Source organism: Podarcis erhardii (genome assembly GCF_964252035.2).
Source record: "Podarcis erhardii genome assembly, chromosome: 6".
NCBI classification, from domain to species: Eukaryota; Metazoa; Chordata; class Lepidosauria; order Squamata; family Lacertidae; genus Podarcis; species Podarcis erhardii.
The window spans coordinates 53,268,342-53,287,382 of NC_138510.1; the positions used below are offsets into that span (position 1 = coordinate 53,268,342).

The 19,041-nt window shown below is 38.3% G+C and overlaps 1 protein-coding gene across 6 annotated transcripts in view; it reads left to right on the forward strand.

The window, feature by feature from the left end:
- The window catches only part of MAST2 (microtubule associated serine/threonine kinase 2), a 152,944-nt gene that overhangs the window by 113,074 nt on the left and 20,829 nt on the right, over nucleotides 1-19,041 (forward strand). For all 6 annotated transcript variants that reach the window (XM_081868214.1, XM_081868216.1, XM_081868215.1 and 3 more), the window contains 10 exons: nucleotides 1-79; nucleotides 1,723-1,877; nucleotides 5,001-5,076; nucleotides 6,746-6,955; nucleotides 10,756-10,857; nucleotides 14,455-14,587; nucleotides 15,385-15,452; nucleotides 15,921-16,006; nucleotides 16,965-17,173; nucleotides 18,765-18,903. In XM_081868214.1, coding sequence (XP_081724340.1) covers nucleotides 1-79; nucleotides 1,723-1,877; nucleotides 5,001-5,076; nucleotides 6,746-6,955; nucleotides 10,756-10,857; nucleotides 14,455-14,587; nucleotides 15,385-15,452; nucleotides 15,921-16,006; nucleotides 16,965-17,173; nucleotides 18,765-18,903 — 1,257 coding nt within the window. The remainder of the gene's footprint in view (nucleotides 80-1,722; nucleotides 1,878-5,000; nucleotides 5,077-6,745; nucleotides 6,956-10,755; nucleotides 10,858-14,454; nucleotides 14,588-15,384; nucleotides 15,453-15,920; nucleotides 16,007-16,964; nucleotides 17,174-18,764; nucleotides 18,904-19,041) is intronic.

Consider the following 19,041-nt stretch of genomic DNA (forward strand, 5'->3'; position numbering starts at 1 on the left):
GACAGATGGGCGTCGTTGGTCCCTGGCCTCCCTCCCCTCATCTGGATATGGAACAAACACTCCCAGTTCAACAGTTTCAGTAAGTAAATTTTCATAATGGTTAGTTAATTAGTAAAGTACTTCTAATTCTTCTTGTTTCCAATAGTTAATGGTGATTTCTACTTGTTATTTTACTACATGCATTATAACTTGTCAATTTGACAATCACTGTTTTTGTAACTCTTCTGTAGTGGGACTTCAAAAGTATTTCAAATAAATTTCCCTCTATCAGGTTTCAAAGGACTGGTACATAATTCAGTGGAAGATTAAACATCTGCAAATCTCAAGGAGGTGTCCTAAACCATATTTATGCAGCTGATGACCTCTGAAAGACCATGACTTTAGGACTGAACTTAACCATGTGACAGAGTGTTGCATGCAAGGCATTACAGTGGCAGCACTTGCCAGTGCTAGTTAAGTTTTTCCGAAAAAGATACTGTTGAGTCCAGTGAGCTGTCGTCATCATCATCATCATTAATTATTATTATTATTGTTATTGTTATTGTTATTGTTACTGTTATTGTTATTAATAATAATTTGCTGTGTCCAACAGAATCACATGTATATGGAAATCAGTCTGACAGGAGTTAATATTTGTTCCATTGACAAATGTGAAGTGGATGCTTAAATTTGCCACTGTACTCTGTCCTGAGTCCCTCCAGATTTGGTTTAGACTTGTCCCTTAAGAGTTTAGTAAAGAGATACCATTAGTTGAAAGGGTTGTTCTGAAGTCTTTAAGTCCTCCAATAATGCAGGGTTTTCTGAGGCACTTAGTACCTCAGGCTGAAAGTTGTTAACAGATGTTTTAATTGCCAGTACTGCCATCTTGCACCTTTACTTAAAAACTCTGTATCCTGTGACAGTTACAGCATAGATGCAGCCACACCCTCTACCCCACATTTCCACCCTGTATCACTAAACCTTGTTTTTATGTAATTTGTCTTAAGTGAGACAGTAATAACCACCCAAGAGCACGTTTTGAAAATAGTATTCATAAAAAATTGCATTCTCACACAAAAGAAGAGCACTGCAAATTAGTACAGTGGTGCCCCGCAAGACGAATGCCTCGCAAGACGAAAAACCCACTAGACGAAAGGGTTTTCCGTTTTTCGAGGCAAGACAAAAACGTCTTGCGAGTCTTGCGATTTTTTCCGCTCCCCCCCTCTTTTTCTAAGCTGCTAAGCCGCTAATAGCCGCTTTGCCGCTAATAGCCGCTAATAGCGCTAATAAGCCGCTAATAAGGTTGCTTCGCAAGACGAAAAAACCGCAAGACGAAGAGACTCGCGGAACGGATTCTTTTCGTCTTGCGAGGCACCACTGTAATCCCCCACTTTTTATGGACAGCCTCGTCTTTTTATAGAAAACTTCAGTTAATTTAATATTTATACTTTTATGTCTCCCTTCATCCCATTATGATTTCAGGGTGGTGAACAAACATAAATCTTGTTACATTCAGTTGTTCAGTGCAGGGGTTGCCAGCAAGTGGTTTGATGAAGCACACAAAGAAAAATGGTTAATTCTTGCAGGAATAGTCATTCACTAAAGGAATTCACCAATGCCAGCTTGAAGATTCATAAGCATTTTCTTCTACCTCTTGAAACGAAAGAACTCGTGAAGTGTATTCATCTATGTTAAGTCTTGTGCCTCACATTAAGTGTTCCCTTGTATATACTTTGTTCTTAGTCATCATGTTCATCTCAGGAGAAGCTGCACCAACTGCCTTATCAGCCAACACCAGATGAACTCCATTTCTTGACAAAGCACTTCAGCACAGAGAGCATCACTGATGAGGAAGGGCGGCATTCTCCAGCAATGCGCCCCCGATCTCGCAGCCTCAGGTGAGCCTCACACTCTACTTCTGGCATCAGCAATCCGGTTCACCTGCCTAGTTTTCTGCTTCACACTTGCAAGAATAACCACTCCACTGCAGCAGCAACAAAACAGCTAAAGGAACTCCTTGTGTAAACCAAGCACAACATGGCTTCCCAACACAGCCACATTAGAATCATGAAACCTCTCAGTTGCCGTTTTGCATCTTTTTGCTGGTACAAACTAATGATTTTTAGCATGCAGTACCCTTCACTTGAAAGTTCCCTTATGTCCCAGTACTGGATAAAGAAAATGTCTTGTTTTCCCACTCTTCTAATCTGATGAGTAGTGCTGCATGTCCTGTGTTAACCTGCTTGCAATGATGATGGTCTTGGCCCTCACTGCCAGATGGAAAAGCTCTAACTGGCAGCTGTGGTTATGCTAAAGGCTTTAATGCTCAAATGAGATCAGTACATAAGGTAATAAACACAAGCCAATATGTTGATCCAACAAGTAACACACCCTCTGCACCTTCCTAATGAAGAACAGGACAGCCACAGCAATTAGTTCATCAAACAGCTGGAGTCCCAAGAACGGACATTCCTTTGAATGAGTTGGCTTGCATCTGCGCTGGTGTCTGTGTCCATGGAAATGGAGGTGGAGTCCAGACCCCCTCAGCATCAGACTTACTCTCAGTTGCCACTCCAGAAGGGGAAGGCTCATCACTAAGAGGGAGAAGTGGTTCCATAGTAGGTGGTGTTAGGCTAAGGCTATCCAGTGCCACAGAGGTGGGACGCTTCTCCAACAACCTACTCAGCTCCTCCCCAGCATCTTCATTTCTGTCCCCCCAAGCCACTGAACCACTCATTCCCTGGGATCAGACACTTCTTACAGATGAAACACTTCTTTGTAGTTTCCCAGGCTAAAGCCAAGCATGCAATATGCTTCATCACACTCTTTCCACACTCAAGTAGTCATTTGATTTGACAAGTTTTATTTCTAATGCCAGTTTTATTGCTAGCCTGGATAGCTACTAGTATGTTTAGCTGTTCTAAGTTTTGGAAAGATACTCTGTTGTCCAACTATTTATTTACATCTTTAACACTTCCACTGTTCCTACGACTATTGTCCAATCTGTAGGTAGAGTACTATATTTTATTGATAAACCAGTACTAAAACATTTCAAACATTAATCTTTGTAAATTTAATCTATTGGTATTTTTAAAAATGTAAGCTATTTTTGTTCCTATAACTTTTTCTAAAGACAGCTGATAGTGATAATTATTGTATAAATTATGCTTCTAATCCAGGGTAGTCATAAGAATCATAGGGTTGTGGAGTTGGAAGGGACCACAAAGGTCATCTGGTCCAACCCTCTGCAATGCAGGAGACTTTTTGCCCAACATGGGGCTCGAACCCACAACCTTGCCCTCAGAGAATAAACTGAAGAGCTGGTGGAAGTTTAGTTTGTGTACTTTTTATTTTAAAATTTGCCTTCCCCATGATAGATGTAACCATTAGCTGAAATCTTATAAATTATGCTAATACTTTGTCTTTATGCTTTATACATGAAGCGTTTGTCAACATTATAGTTTACTAAATTATTATTTACATTTATGCAGGACTGGAAAAGGCAACATATTATAAATATAAAACCAAAAAGGGAAAACGTGGCTCTAATTTGCTATAGTTAATCAAGGAATGAAGTGTAATTTCTATCTGCATTACCTCATTTTCCCTTAAAGGCTACTTAATGATAGAATGAGTCATAGCATTACATTCTGGCTTCTGTTCTATGATGATGAAAGTAAGGGAAATCATGCTCTTTGTGTACCCTGTTAGAATTTAAAATATATTCTTTCAAGCCATGGTATGATGATCAACAAAATTTTCTTGCTGTAACACCTGGTTTACATGCCAGTATGACATATTTTAATCTCTAATCTGAGAACCAGTGTGGCGTAATGGTTAGAGTGTTGGACTATGACCTGGGAGACTAGAGCTCCAATCCCTACTCAGCCATGAAGCTCTCTGGGTGACCTTGGGCCAGTCAATATCTCTTAGCCTACCCTACTGCACAGGGTTGTTGTGAGGATGAAACGGGGAGGAAGAGAACTATTTACACCACCTTGAGCTCTTTGGAAGAAAAAGGTGGTATATTAAATAAATAACTCTCTATCTTATCTATCCATCATGCTCAGTGGTTTTTGAACACATTTGGCCTTGCAGCAGACTCCTGTCTCCACTATTTTTTGGAGACAATGTAAAACTACTGGAAAATTCAAATCACATTGGGTAAAATGCCTCAATAGTAATCTTCCCCCACCCTCATTTAAGGAGGAAACAGGTTACATGAAATCTGTCCTGAAAATCAGGACCTGAGCTCATGGTTTGTTCTTCCCCACCTGAACAAACCATGAATGATAACGAAGGTTTGTTCATATCTTACAGCCCATAGTCAAGGAAAGCAAACAGCAAGCCTGGGTTTGGACAGCATGACAAGCCAATGTCTGGTTTCTTTAGTCTGGCATGGGAGAAGTGCCAGTCAGTGCTGCCAGTACTGAGCTGAGTGGACTAGTGGTCTAACCCAGTATGTTGCTAGCATGTAAATTCACTTTCAGTTTAGAAACTTTAATCTTCCTTTTATACAATGAACTCAGAGTAACTCAAATTAACTTCATAGTACATATTTTAACAACTGTGTTTTCTAATAGCTCAGAAACCAGTGTTCCTTTCCCCAACTTGGTAAATAATTGTGTCTTTACTGTTTGTGAATTTTCAGTGTAAATATGCACAAAAGTACACACTATTTCTTTGTGCATAGTTGACCTCACACAGATGACTGAGATTGCAAAAGAAAATCCTAATAATATTCCAATCTATACTTAACTAAGGGGTGGACATATTCTTTCTTCAGCAATAGCAGCATTGCTGTTTATATTTGCCCAAGGTTGCAAGAGAGAAACTTTGGTAAAGGATATACCTTAACCATTTATGTGCTTGTGCACATAAAAACCTTAACCTTTTATGTGCTTGTGCACACATTCATGTGTAATTACATCAATGTAGTGATGACTGTAGTTTGCACATATGGCACAATCACACTACCTACCATTTCAACCACATTTTAACATTCTTAACTTTCTCCCTAGTCCTGGCCGTTCTCCAGTGTCCTTTGATAGTGAAATAGTAATGATGAACCATGTATACAAAGAAAGATTTCCAAAGGTAAGAACCATTTTCATAAATTTATTTTTCAGTACATTTATTGAGGCACTAAGAGCAGATTTCTGATACAAAGACATTTTGCCATTCTGCATTTTTCCAATTCTTAAGGAAAATGGCCCTGTTTATTTAAAATGAAAATTAAAAAACAGACCCCACATCATTTTTGCAATCAATATTGAATGAAATCAAACTTATATTGCACTTATACTGAAACTGTAGATGTTATGTAAAAAATCTAACAAAACACTGTCATCTTGCCCTCATATATGTGGGGAAACATTTAAAGTTTTAATGACTTGTGATGCAAAACATTTGTTTTGTTTTAATGGTAAATATAAGCTCCTATCATGGTCTGCATCTGAAAGGGCCATATCTTTGGTGCCATGGTTGAACTGGAAAGAAACAACACATATGGCACAGTAGAGACTGTTAAGTGCACTGTTGCATAATTTTTTGTAGGCTGGAGCATTGTTTTGCTGTTTTAATGTAGTTAAATTATTTTACGCCTTACAAAACATGCTCTGCCACTTGCTTTGTAGACTATTTTGTGTGTATGGAAAAACATACATATCTAGGTTAATGTGTAAGGTAAAGGTAAAGGGACCCCTGACAATTAAGTCCAGTCATGAACGAATCTGGGGTTGCGGCGCTCATCTTGCTTTACAGGCCAAGGGAACCAGCGTTTCTCCGCTTCCTCAGACAGTTTTTCTGGGTCATGTGGCCAGCATGACTAAGCTGCTTCTGGCGCAACCAGAGCAGCGCATGGAAACGCCGTTTGCCTTCCCACCGGAGCGGTACCTATTTATCTACTTGCACTTTCAAACTGCTAGGTTGACAGGAGCTGGGACAAAGCAATGGGAGCTCATCCCATTGCGGGGATTCATACTACCGACCTATCGATTGGCAAGCCCAAGTGGCACAGTGGTTTAACCCACAGCGCCACCCGCGTCCCAGGTTAATGTGTAAGATAAACAAATTGCAGGAGGATCTTACCATTTTGTGGCTTTATGGACATCAAACTTCCCAAGAAGGATGTGTGAAGCCAAAGTTTTATTTGGAGTGGATTTGTTGAAATTAATGAACATGACCAAGTTATCCATTACTTTCAGTGGGTCTACTCTGTGTAAAACGTAGTTGGATACCACCCATAGTTTTTCTACTGCAGGACAAATAGCAACTTTGAGGAGATAGAGATGAGGGGGAAGGTTAAACTTTCCTCTTCCTCTTTACGAAAAAAACACGTTCCACTTCGTACTTCCACAGCTGCTGCTCTGATCGAAATCAGGGCATGGTTATATTGAAGTAAAAACATCTAAAGGGCCAAACTACACGTTGTGAAAGATTCCATTTCATCTCCTCCACCTAATATGTAGTTTAGCCTGTGTATTTCAACCTGTTTTACATCTAGGGTGTTCTAGTTTACTTGAAATTTATTTGTGTGTGTTCTAAATTAGTGCACCTTTCACCTAGAAATTGCTTCAACTTCATGACACTTAAGCATTCAAATTAGGAATGGTGGTGATGGAGGACAACGCTTGTTCAGTCTCTGTAGCCAAAATTCCTAAACAGTCAAACAAAACCCATGAGTTAGATTTGATATGTTTACTTCAGTTCAAATGTAGATATTTTTGTAGCAAAATGCTTGTAACTATTCTTCTACATTGTTTAGGCCACTGCCCAGATGGAGGAACGGCTGGCCGAGTTTATTGCATCCAGCACACCAGAGAATGTGCTACAGCTAGCAGATGGGGTCCTAAGTTTCATTCACCATCAAGTTATTGAATTGGCCAGAGACTGCTTGGATAAATCACGTGAAGGTCTTATTACTTCTCGGTACTTTTATGAGTTGCAGGAAAACCTTGAGAAGCTCCTACAAGATGTAAGTATTTAATTCACAGGCTATCAGCTTCAGCCTGCCTTGCTGTAACCTGAAATAATTCACATGGCAACCCTCCACATAGTGCAGGCTACATCCACAAAGCACATGGGCAAACAGAATGCACCATATAGGTGCTTCAGACCAACACCCTACCCCAGTTAATTCAAGCCACAGCCCATCTAAATGGAGATGAAAACGTTTGCTTCATTCAAATAGTGAAGGGATTATTTATACCTAATGTGTGAAACTCAGTTTATCTGTTAGATTTAAGTAGCTTTTGATGTTATGGTTTTGTTTTATTTTGTATTTAAATTGTTTTTATTTTAACTATCGGAAGACACCCAGTGAATATTATGTAATGAGGTGTTGTGCCATAAATAAATGAGTAGAGTTTACCACATTTATCCAGATCTATATTTATTAACCTTCCTTTGTTTCTGAACTGACCTTCTACAGGGGGAGCCAATGAGATCTGAGTTGTCAGGGGGAGCTGGTACTTGTTAATCCCCCCCCCCCAATTGGCCACCTCTACAAAAGAAGGCATGAAGATTAGGTAGTGGGAAGAAATATATTTGGGATAAATGTTAATATACCTGAAAGGAGCAGGATAAAGGAGAGTCTGTAGGATTCCTGTTACGAAGAAAAGCGAGACACTCCTATTTCCCCCTCCTCTTCTTCCTTTGCTCTAAAAATACTGGCCTCCAAGTTTATTATGTAAATACCCTCCTGCATAGTCTACCTTCTGTTATGACTGCATACATCCCAGATTTCTCATAACAAAGTCTCTGTTTCTCACAAACTCAGGGTTCATTTTAAACCAGTCAATTGTAGAAAGAATCAGCCTTGTAGGTGTACTATATTCTTGGTTGAAGAAGAACGAATACAGTCCAGTTAAGTTAGGCACTCTTAATTTGTAGGTCTCACTGAAAGTCCTAAACATATGCTGAAATCAGTCATAGATGAAAGCACTTGATTGCGGTGAGACTGCATCTAGCATTTGTAAAATCTCCCAAACACCATTTACTACAAATGGAAATGTTGGACTACAACTCCTATCATCTCTGACCATGCTGGCTGGAATTAATGGGAGCTGGAGTCTGACAACATCTGGGGGGGGGGGAGTGTCATGAGTTCTCAAGCCCTGCTTTATTTAGACTGAACAGTTAACCTTTTCTTCTAAACTGTATTGTTATATATAATTAGCTTTGTTAACTGAAAGATAATACAAATTGAGAATTAAGAAAAGTAATAACCTTCACACTGAATTACTAGAAAGCATGAAATGCATACACATTTGGCTTTCAAAACAAAGAAAGAAGAAACAATTGAAAAACTTGTAGATACAGCAAAGCCGCAGAGGTTTTAGTAAGTTTATATCAGTAGTTGCTTGTGTTGCCCACTTAACCTGAAATCCCGATTAAAGTTGCTGTTCTTAATAGGGTTTAAGTGCATTGGTTCTTGTATGGCTGGCTTGATCTATATCAGTATATTAGCTCAATTACAGAGTTGTGACTTGAATATCACTGCTGTTGGTCCTGCTAAACCCCAGGGGAGGACAGTGATTTTAATTTCATGCCCCAGTGGCTACAGTTAGTGACGGATGAGTCTTTCAGATAAGGGAATCACTTTGTAAATTGCCCATTGCTACCTCCAGTACATATGTCACTGGAAATGACTTCGTTTCTATAAACAAATGACACAAGCTTCAGCCCATAGCCCTTGTGGTTACCCCACCCCCTTCCCTCAAGGAGGCGGGGGGACCTGAAATGACACCCACAACCTTCAGACAAGCATGTTGTCATTGGGAGCTGCTAATTAGATGGCATGCATCATACCAAGGGAAGGGAGGCAAACGATAGGCAGTTGTTTGGCATATAACCTATTCACTGAAGATGCAATAAAAGTGGGATGTCTTCTAAACAAGACATTTGGAGCGATGTCGAGGCTATTGTGTGAAATACAGAAACAAGAAACAACGATTTTACTAAGGACTCTGGAGCTGCAGCACTGTGCAGATATCATGGCTGAGTGGCTGCTACAAGTTGTGTTCATTTTTGTGTTTATGTAATCTTGTTTCTAACTGTTGTGTTTTTAATTTCTACATAGCTTAACTTTTCAATACTCAGAGCAAATTACAAGTTGTAGTAAAACTTTCAATCTAATTCTAGCTATAGCAGTTTTTAAAGTTACTGAACGTTTTTATTAACGTAAATGGACATGATCACATGGCAAACGTCTTAAAATCTGTTTTAAATAAAGCTAGTCTTTGTTGGTCTATGAAAATTGTTTTCAGTATTTAAAACATTGGTTTCCTTTCTGAATAATCGTACTACCTCATATTATGTTTCAGTGAGTTTATATATTTGGAGGAATTGTTTTTAAAAACTTTTTTTTTTTTTTTTACAAAATCCAAACTAAATCAGTTAAAGGAATTGTACAGTTTCCTTTAATGGAATGTGAATTACAAATTCTGAAATACTTGGCAAATTTTCATTGCAATATGTATCTATATATTGCGTTAGTTTAAGAGATTTGAAATCTTTCCTGTGACATCTTGAGTGAAGGGCTTATGTACTGTGCATGCATACTCTAAACAGATATTGTAAGCAGAATTAGATCCAAATTTGTAAACAGAATTATATACCAAACAGTCATTCTAATATGTGAGCCAAATTAAGTAGTTGGTAATTTCCCCGTAAACAACAGGGTGTGTATGTGTCTTCTTAAATGCACACAGTGGTCTCTGTTTGCAGTTTGTGCCAATCTTATTTTTCCACATTCCTTAGTAATGCCAATGCTTTCTTACTACTGGCCAGTGTATGAATTTTCATTTCTTTTCAGTGAACGTTAGCAACCAATTTCTTTGCTGCTGGTAGTTACCTGCACATTTCTTGATTAAATGCTTGTGCCTGCAAGCTGCTAAAAAGCTCAGGTTATTTCTGTGTGTGTCCCCCATATGGTATTTGAAACCTGTTTCTGAGTATTATTTATCATTCCAGTGAACATACCTGTAGTTGTGTTTAATTTCTCTGGAATACTATGAGCTTGAAGAGTGAACTATGTCTTACATGTTCTTTGTATAGCTATTATTGTATTGAGCTAGGGTGATGGGAAAAAAAAATTCCTTTCTTTTCTTGTAAAATGTGCACACAAGATTTAGTGGGCCAACAAAATGCTGACTGTCCCAGTGTTTGAATATTATGTCATCAATCAACAAATAAAAACATTCGACTGAACCAGTCCATGTGGCTTTATAATGTATAGATACTATTTGTACTATGATATTAATAATAGAATATTGATGGCATTCTGCATGCAGCTCTATAGACACCTTGTTCAGCTTACTATTTCCTTTTGGGACTATTTTTGTGTGCACTGCAGTTTGTTTAATGTCTTCATGGAAGAATTATAAAATAGAATATCTTTCAGAGTGGAAGTGGAAAAAATAACACAAAGAAAAGTCAATGTCAAGTAAATCTTGAAATAAAAACCTATTTTGGCATAGAAAAAAAATCAATGTATAATTAATTAACACTCTTTTTTGAAAGAAAGAAAAAACCCTTTAAAAAGTTTCCAGTGAGTTTACCGTGAATAAACCTTCTGCAATATTGTTTGTGAATTGGCAGAGAATATTTTAGTGTCAAAACTTTGGCAACACAGAACTTGAAAAAAGGAAAAGGCTGCCTTTCTTCTATCATGCCTTCAGTGAATTATAGCTAAATAGCTGATGATAGCTACTCTACTTGATTTATGAGGGACTAATTCTTTGTTTAAACCATGATGTGACATCCTTTCCACAGGCTCACGAGCGATCAGAGAGCTCAGAAGTGGCATTTGTTACCCAGTTGGTGAAGAAGTTGATGATAATCATTGCACGGCCAGCACGATTGCTAGAATGTCTGGTAAGTAAAAAGCGTTTTTAGGAGGTGTAGCAATATATTGTTTGATGAGTATGAAATGTAATTCCAGTGGAATCTTAACAGATTTTACCAACTGATAATGCATACAACAAGATAGGCTTTGAAAGAGCATACATTAGGAAAGACTTGGTGATTCTGTGAGAAGTACATAGTTCTATAGAAGTACACTGGCTATTACGTTGTTTTAAGTGTTTCTCTGCAGAATAGACCTTACCAGCTTTTAAGTAGTCATTATGCACAGATAATGATAATAGATGCAGATTAGAGGACCGTGCAATGACTCTTCATGTCCAGCAGGAGATTTGATTGTTCTCTCCTGGAACAGCATCATGGCAAGTCACTTTGGATAACATGGATAATTCTAAGCATGTGTTAGGCTGTGGCATTGGGGAAGCTGTTTAGGATGAGAAACTGCAAGTTTTGGGATGTATTGCAAATTTATGAATGCACATAAAGGGTCTCTGTAGGTTGTGGATCATGTCCATAGAAGCATGGTGATATAGGAAAACTTGCTAAGTCTCAGAACGGATACTAACTGTGCCAACTAGTTTCATTGTTAGGAAATTTTTCCTAAAAAAATAAAAAAATCCTTGTACAACATTAATTAATTAAGCACCTTAGAAATTTACATTTTAGAACTAGAGCAGGCAGTGCCCTTATAGACCATATAGTCCAATTACAGTCTTTAAAATGCAGTATATTTCATACTTAAAAGACTCCCTTGCCAGGTGCATGTCTAGGTCAAGGAAGCAGACTCCAGATGTTTGCTAGACACGTTTCCCGCTGCATGCTGACCCCTACCATACTTACATATATACAGCAATAGCTGTAATACTAAATGTAAGTAATGGCTGTAGTTTAGCTGAGTTGATAAGATCCCACAGTTAACAATATGTGAAGTCCTGTTAAAATGGGGTGCTTGAGCTGAAGCAGTTAAAATCAGCTCTGGGCCTACAGACTCCCAGGTGAGGTGGCAATCAACAGGGCACTTACATGCGACAGTGGGAGAAGCTTTGGGCAGTAGGGCAAGTATTCATCTGTGGTGAGTGTGTCTCCAAGTCGTTTCTGGGGAAGCATCAGTTAATGCAGTTTATACTGCCTTAAGGTCCTCTGTCTGACTAAAGTTGTGGCAGTGATCATTGTCTTCCATATTCGACACATAATAAGAAAGAACATTATGTTTGTTTAGCTATGATGCCATTGTACTTGTTGGGCCTTTTCTCTCATCTGAAATTTTATTTGTTTATTGATGTTTATGTTTGATACATGCGAGTAATGGTAACAATGCTTGCTGACTCCCAAGTGGGGGCTTTGAATGGTAGACAACCATTTCATATTGCAGACTGTACAGTGGTGCCTCGCAAGACGAAATTAATCCATTCCGCGAGTCTCTTCGTCTTGCGGTTTCTTCGTCTTGCGAAGCACGGGTATTAGCAGCTTTAAAAAAAAGGAAAAAAAACTCGCAAGAACTCGCAAGACGTTTTGTCTTGCGAAGCAAGCCCATAGGGAAATTCGTCTTGCAGAACAACTCAAAAACGGAAAACTTTTTCGTCTAGCGAGTTTTTCGTCTTGCGGGGCACCACTGTAGTATGGAGGACTGCTGTGTATTTGCCAAAAGTCGTCTTGGTGCATGGAATTTATTTATTTCATTTATAGCCCACCTGTCTGCCAGTTTACAAATCTTTGAATCCTGACTACATTATTTGAACAGATAGATAGATAGATAGATAGATAGATAGATAGATAGATAGATCTAATTATTATTATTATTATTATTATTAATTTTCAATTACAAAAAATCCAATATATGTCACATTATATCCATGCCAATGATCAGAGCTATATCTAACTATCCTATTTTAACTAATAATGAACTGTGTTCATTTGCTGTAGAAAAAATAAAGCATTGTTTACTTGATTAAACATTCGGGGAAAAGTGCACTTTCAGAGTAGTACATGTGGAACAAAATGTAATGCATTTCTTCAAAAAGTTGGTCATTATGATGTGTTCATATCATGGTGCTTGTTTGTGAAGCTCATCTGAAAAATGATATTTAAATACCATAAACAAATAAATAATTGTTCTTCTGCCATTTGATCCCCCCCCCCCCATGTCTAAACAAGGTTGCTTTCGGAAGGTTCTTAATTGGACTGGTCTTTAGTTAAAATTAGGTGATAAGGTTTGCAGTGTGTGCCAGTTTCCCTCATCCTTTCGAAAAGAGAATGGAAGCAGGTGTATTCAGTAACATCTCAGAGATCTGAGTAATAAATTCCAAAGGCTGTTGTGACAGTCATGTAAATAATGTGGCAAGATCCCAGATTATAAAGTACAGGACATTTCTAATTTAGCTGTTGCTCTAGTATCCAACCTCTCTTATACATCCATAATTTTTGTGGCTTACTTTACTATACCATGTAATCCTAGTGATAGTTTCACATTATCTATTATGAATATAAAATTTAGTAGTAGGTGTCTTACTCTCACTACTATTGATTTCTTGTAACAAAACAGCATCTGGTTTTATTTGCCTTAACTTTATGAGCACCGTAGACAGATAGACGAACTCTTAAATGCCCAGAATTGATTACTTTGGGTTGTTTCCTACAAAAGATAAAATTATTGAACATATTAATCATTTACTTGTTCACTTCTAAAAGCAGTGTATTTTTATATGGGCATTTTAAATTTGCACAAATCTGCTGGATTAATCTCCTCATTCCATCTTTGATTTTTGTCAACTACTCGCTTTATTCTGATATACTGTATTGTCATTTTTCTTCATCCTCAGATATCTTTTCTCATCACTGAATCTTGGGTTATGGGATTTATACACAGACTCCTAGTATTGCACTGTATATTATGTCCTAACAGTCCTTTTACGGGTTTTGTGCACCACCCTTCTTTCTTGTTGGCTTATGCCTTCAGATTAAAAGCTGCAGTTTGAGGTCAGTTGTAGGTACATTTCACAGTGGATAGAGCACTGCTAAAGATGGGCCTGGACTAAAATCCCATCTCAGCCTGCTACACTTCCTGCAAAGGCTTGGACAAGCTACTTTTATGTAACTGTTCCCCATCCACAGAATGGGAATAAAAGGGCTTGTTTTGTCTCTTTCCTTTCTAATTATTGGGAATAGGGTGATAAATGAATGTTACCATGATTATGAAAAGATAAAATGTCAAGCTCACATTATTTGCTCTCCCTGCTTATTATGCTAGGAAATACTCGATGTGATGTTATAATTCTGATGTGTATAATCGCTTCTTCTTCCTGCCCCTTTTCTGTGTTGCCTTAAATTTTCCAAAGTAAAAAAAGCACAGTAATCCCCAATAATCGTTTACTGGGTTTTTTTTTTTACACAAGGCAATATACAGTATTATTGCTGTGCATATTGTACCAGTGTGAGATGAGCTGTTGGCTGCTGAATCCAGTTCATAACTTGAATGTAGAAGGACCCACATGTTTAAAGTGTTTGTAAATGGCGTCTTTATTCTTATCATTCTTAAAATATCTCACCACCCAGAGTTATAGTCTTTGGGAACTGAATTAACCACTCTCCTCTTGTATTCTTGTGCTTTAGGAGTTTGATCCTGAAGAGTTCTACCATCTGCTAGAAGCTGCTGAAGGCCATGCCAAGGAAGGGGAAGGAATTAAATGTGACATCCCTCGTTATATTATTTGCCAGCTGGGACTCACCAGGGATCCCCTGGAGGGTGAGGACTTTCACTTTGCTTTCTTAGGACTATATAGAGCACAAGTAGGTTAAGAAACAGAAGCCCTCCTTGTTACCTCCAGTCGCAATCCTATGCATGTCTGCTCAGAAATAAGTTCCACTGAGTTCAATGGAACTTACTTCTGTGTTTGTGAGTATAATATTGCAAGATTAGTCTGAGGGCTGATTCACACATTAAGAAATACAGTGGTTGTGTATTAAGTGTGAGAGGTAAACTGCTTTTTTAAAAAAATTGTTTATATACAGTAATTACATAGTGAGTGAGAGCTCCAGTTAGCACCAGGTGACCACAAAGTATTTCCAAAGGTGGTTTCCTTTACGGGGTCCATGCAGTGTACACAGTAACATCATAATGTGTGGCGTGGCCCTGGGTGGCACATCTTTGACTGACGTATTTTCCATCTTCAGCATTCTGTGCTCTCCAGCTTCCAGGTAAATGGTGACTTTTCTGATGTACTGTTTGCTCATCAGAATCTTTGAGATGAAATGGACACTTTTGTAAAATTGTGAAATTATCACTTTAACCCTAAATAAACACACACGTTGCAATTAGTTTGTTTAAATGTTCTGGAGAAACTTTTGATTAAAGAATCCTGCTATGAAAAAATATTATGAACACCACCTTCTTCCACCTGATGCCTTCAGATTTTCGCCACATACTCTTGAGTATGGAGAACTGTGTGTCTTAGCTTGCATGTGGGTGAACAAACTAGGTATGTGATCACCATATTGCATACTATTATATCCTAAGAGTGTGCATTTCTGGTTTCCCCCCAGAAATGGCCCAGCTGAACAGCTTTGATAGTCCAGACACTCCAGAGACAGATGATTTTACTGAGGGAAAGGTACTGAGTTAAATGATCACTTTTAATCATGTAATAGCCGGTCTGTAATAAAGCCATTCTGTGTTAATAGGGTATTATTAAAGTCTAAATTGTGCATGGATAGAATGATTTATGTTCATGAAGAATACCTGAATGCTCTATATTTAAAAAGGAGATTAAAATTTTAAGCTCTTCTACCGCCCCCCCCCCCATGCATGGACATACATGATGTGTTTCAGTCAGAAACCGTAAGAATTGCTCCAGTCTTTCTCTGGATAATATCAGTAAAGAGCTACAAAAGTGTATGTTAAATTGTTGAGATAAAACAGGTAGAACAAAGTTTAAGAATAGAGATTTTAGAAGCACAGTGAAACAATTTAAAGACGCTTCCAAAGCAGATTTGGTTGTGATTGGCTTTAGACTTAAATAGATGTATTTTTAAAAGATTAACATTAAAAGGAGAGTGAAAAGTATTTCTGGTGTTTTCAGAGTCGGGGAGCCACTGTGCAAGCCAAGAAAACTCCATCTGAAGAGGAATTTGAAACAATTAAGCTAATCAGCAATGGTGCATATGGGTAAGGATATAAGATGATGTCTAGCCTTTAAAAGAAATTCATTTGAAGTCTAACCATGAGTCATAAATGACAATGATGCAGGAGATCTGTAGCTATAGCTCCTGATATTTGTACTTTAAATCCACTGCTGGGGGAAGGTAAGTTTGTCAGATTTGATTGAAACCATGCTGCCCCTCTGTGCTGTTTTTGTGATCTCTCTGTGCTATCCCCAGAGTAGAAGCACATTCAGCGCCCCCACAACTGCTTTAAAGTTAACCAAACATGTTTGAAGATCCCATATTGCACCTGTTTCAGCTCAAACATTGAGAAGTTCTACTACTCTTTATTCCTTGTGGCCCTGAATAAAATAGGGGGAAAGTATGAAATTAATTTTGATCACAAAATTTGGGGGACGACGACACATGTTCAACGGTTTTCCTTGAAATTTTTCAATTTTATTTTATTTTTTACTTGGTAAGATTTTAAAAGTTTTCATATATAATTGCATTCTAAACATTTTATAAAAGTCTTGAGATGAGTTGATCAGCTGCTCTTGTTATGCTGTGCTGATAATTCCGCCCCTCCAGTTACTTGTGAAATATTCTGTATATAGTATGACACAGCAGTCTCTCTGATTATTCAAAAGAATTGGAAAATGTTGATATTAGTGCACAGGCAGATAATGATATAATGATAAGCGTGAAAATAATATTTGATTATAGAAGTCCTGTTTCTTATAGATGAACATTACACAGAGATCAGACAGAAACTATGACTTGTTGCACTCACCCATTATGAATTTGAGTCAGAACTGAGATCTTATCAATATATTTATCATTGCAGAAGGAACAGGGCAAGAAAAATCTTCGTAACTTTATCATCTAATCCAATAAGTGAATCCTGAATAAGAGAAGCAGGATTCAGAATTCCTGGAGTCTGCTCATGGCAGCACTAATGCAGTGCAACTTTCTTGTCTCAGTGCAGTGTTCTTGGTGCGCCACAGAACTACCCGTCAGCGCTTTGCAATGAAGAAGATCAATAAGCAGAATCTCATTTTGAGGAACCAAATTCAACAAGCTTTTGTGGAAAGAGACATACTAACATTTGCAGAGAATCCCTTTGTTGTGAGCATGTTCTGCTCTTTCGAAACCAAGAGGCATCTATGCATGGTTATGGAGTATGTGGAAGGTATTGTTTCACCACCATAGAATTCATCTTGTCACAATAATGATCTTACATATTGACCAGAAAGTGGTAGAGAATTTTATATGTGCTGACTTGCATGGTGCTTTCCAGTATTCTCAAAAGTGTCCCATAGGTGCCATCTTAGAGGATGGAATAAGAAATCCACTATGTGCCACAAAGGTTTTAACCTTGAATGGAGATGGGCATTCTCTTGAGGTGGTCCTGTTCATCATGGACTAGTTAGCCATGTTTGCTCTTGAAACCGTAGGTACTGGTATCTGACTTAAGGGTCATGTGAAAGAAATAAGAAATTGGAGAATGTTCACAGCGGAATGAATTGAATATACTCTTACACTATATTCTCTTCCATAGGGAAACAGCCATGGATTTTGAGGCTGGCTAATAACTATAATATTATCCGTACAGAATTAAGTGTAATGATGCTTGGCAGAGTCTGTCACTTGAGGAATAATTAAAATTAGTCAAATATCTGCGATCAGTGTCCCCTTATTTCTTAGGTTTGCAGTTTTTGTAGTGTTCTAAAATTCCAAGTTGTGCAACATCCAGGAGGGGTTTTTACCCAACTAACTACATTTAAGAGTGAGAGTACTCACACGACAACTCCCATTCATGCCTTTAAAACCCACGAGTGCACTCAAAGTGGAGCACTATCCAGACACTTTAGCTAGTGCAGAGAGAGGTTCTCACCCCTTCATAGACTGGGTTCCTAGGAGCGTACGATGCCAGTCTTCTGTTGTCTGTATAAGTTTTCTTATTTGGGAAGGTCAAAATTTTGACTTGCACAACTCTTGGTGGATTGGACCCCAGCATTCTTAGCAGAGGTTCATGTCTCTTTTTGATGAACCAGAAGTATCCTCATTGCTTTTTTGTGTGTAAAGTGAGAACAGGAAAGTTACTGCAAGTCTGTTGCTCCATTTCTGTGCTGCTCCTTGTCCTTGGAGACTTGCAAAAGCCAGTGTTTTTTGTTTTGTTTTTAAGCACCGCAAGGTCTGCCATATTTTACCCAACAAGCACAGCTATTGTGGCTGGTGATGCCATGAGCACTACAGATCAGTCCTCCTCCTGTGCTTTCACTGTTGTGTATTACTATTTTGAAAAGTCTTTAGAAGCTAAGCATGACATAGGATACCCATTGCTGTAGAGAGTGCTCACCTAAATGTAAATACATACAACACTACCTTCTCTCTAGCAGCAATACACTACTGTTTTTCTTTCACCCCTTTTCTTCTTTTGTGTACTTACGGGAACTGCTCCTCAGTAGTACACATTCATACTGGGAAAAGGGTTACAAGCCCAAGACTTCAGACTGTTATGCCAGAGGCAGTGTATTGGAGCAAATCTTAGCCAGTATAAAGGAGGATATTATTAAAATGTTGCACTGGCATATTGCAGTCTCATACCCATAGCCACCTACCTGAGAATAAACCTCATTGAACTCAATAGAACTTGTTTCTGAATAGATGTGTATCGGATTTTGCTATAACAAGTTGCATTCATCAGATCTGGCTGACAGACAGTGACTTGACACACATCTTTTTATGCTGTTCTTTTTTTTTTAACCATGTTGTCTTAGGAGGTGATTGTGCAACTCTCTTGAAGAATATTGGAGCTTTACCTGTTGATATGGCAAGAATGTATTTTGCAGAAACTGTTCTGGCACTGGAATATCTCCACAATTATGGCATCGTCCACCGTGACCTAAAGCCTGACAAGTACGCTTTTAGCTTCTCATGTTTGGACCTGTAGTCGCAGCTGTCCATGCTAAAAATAGTTATAGGAACGATGTGTGCCATTCCCCCCCCCCCCCGCAAGGGCAAGTTTTTATTTTAATATTCTTGTTACTGAGCTCT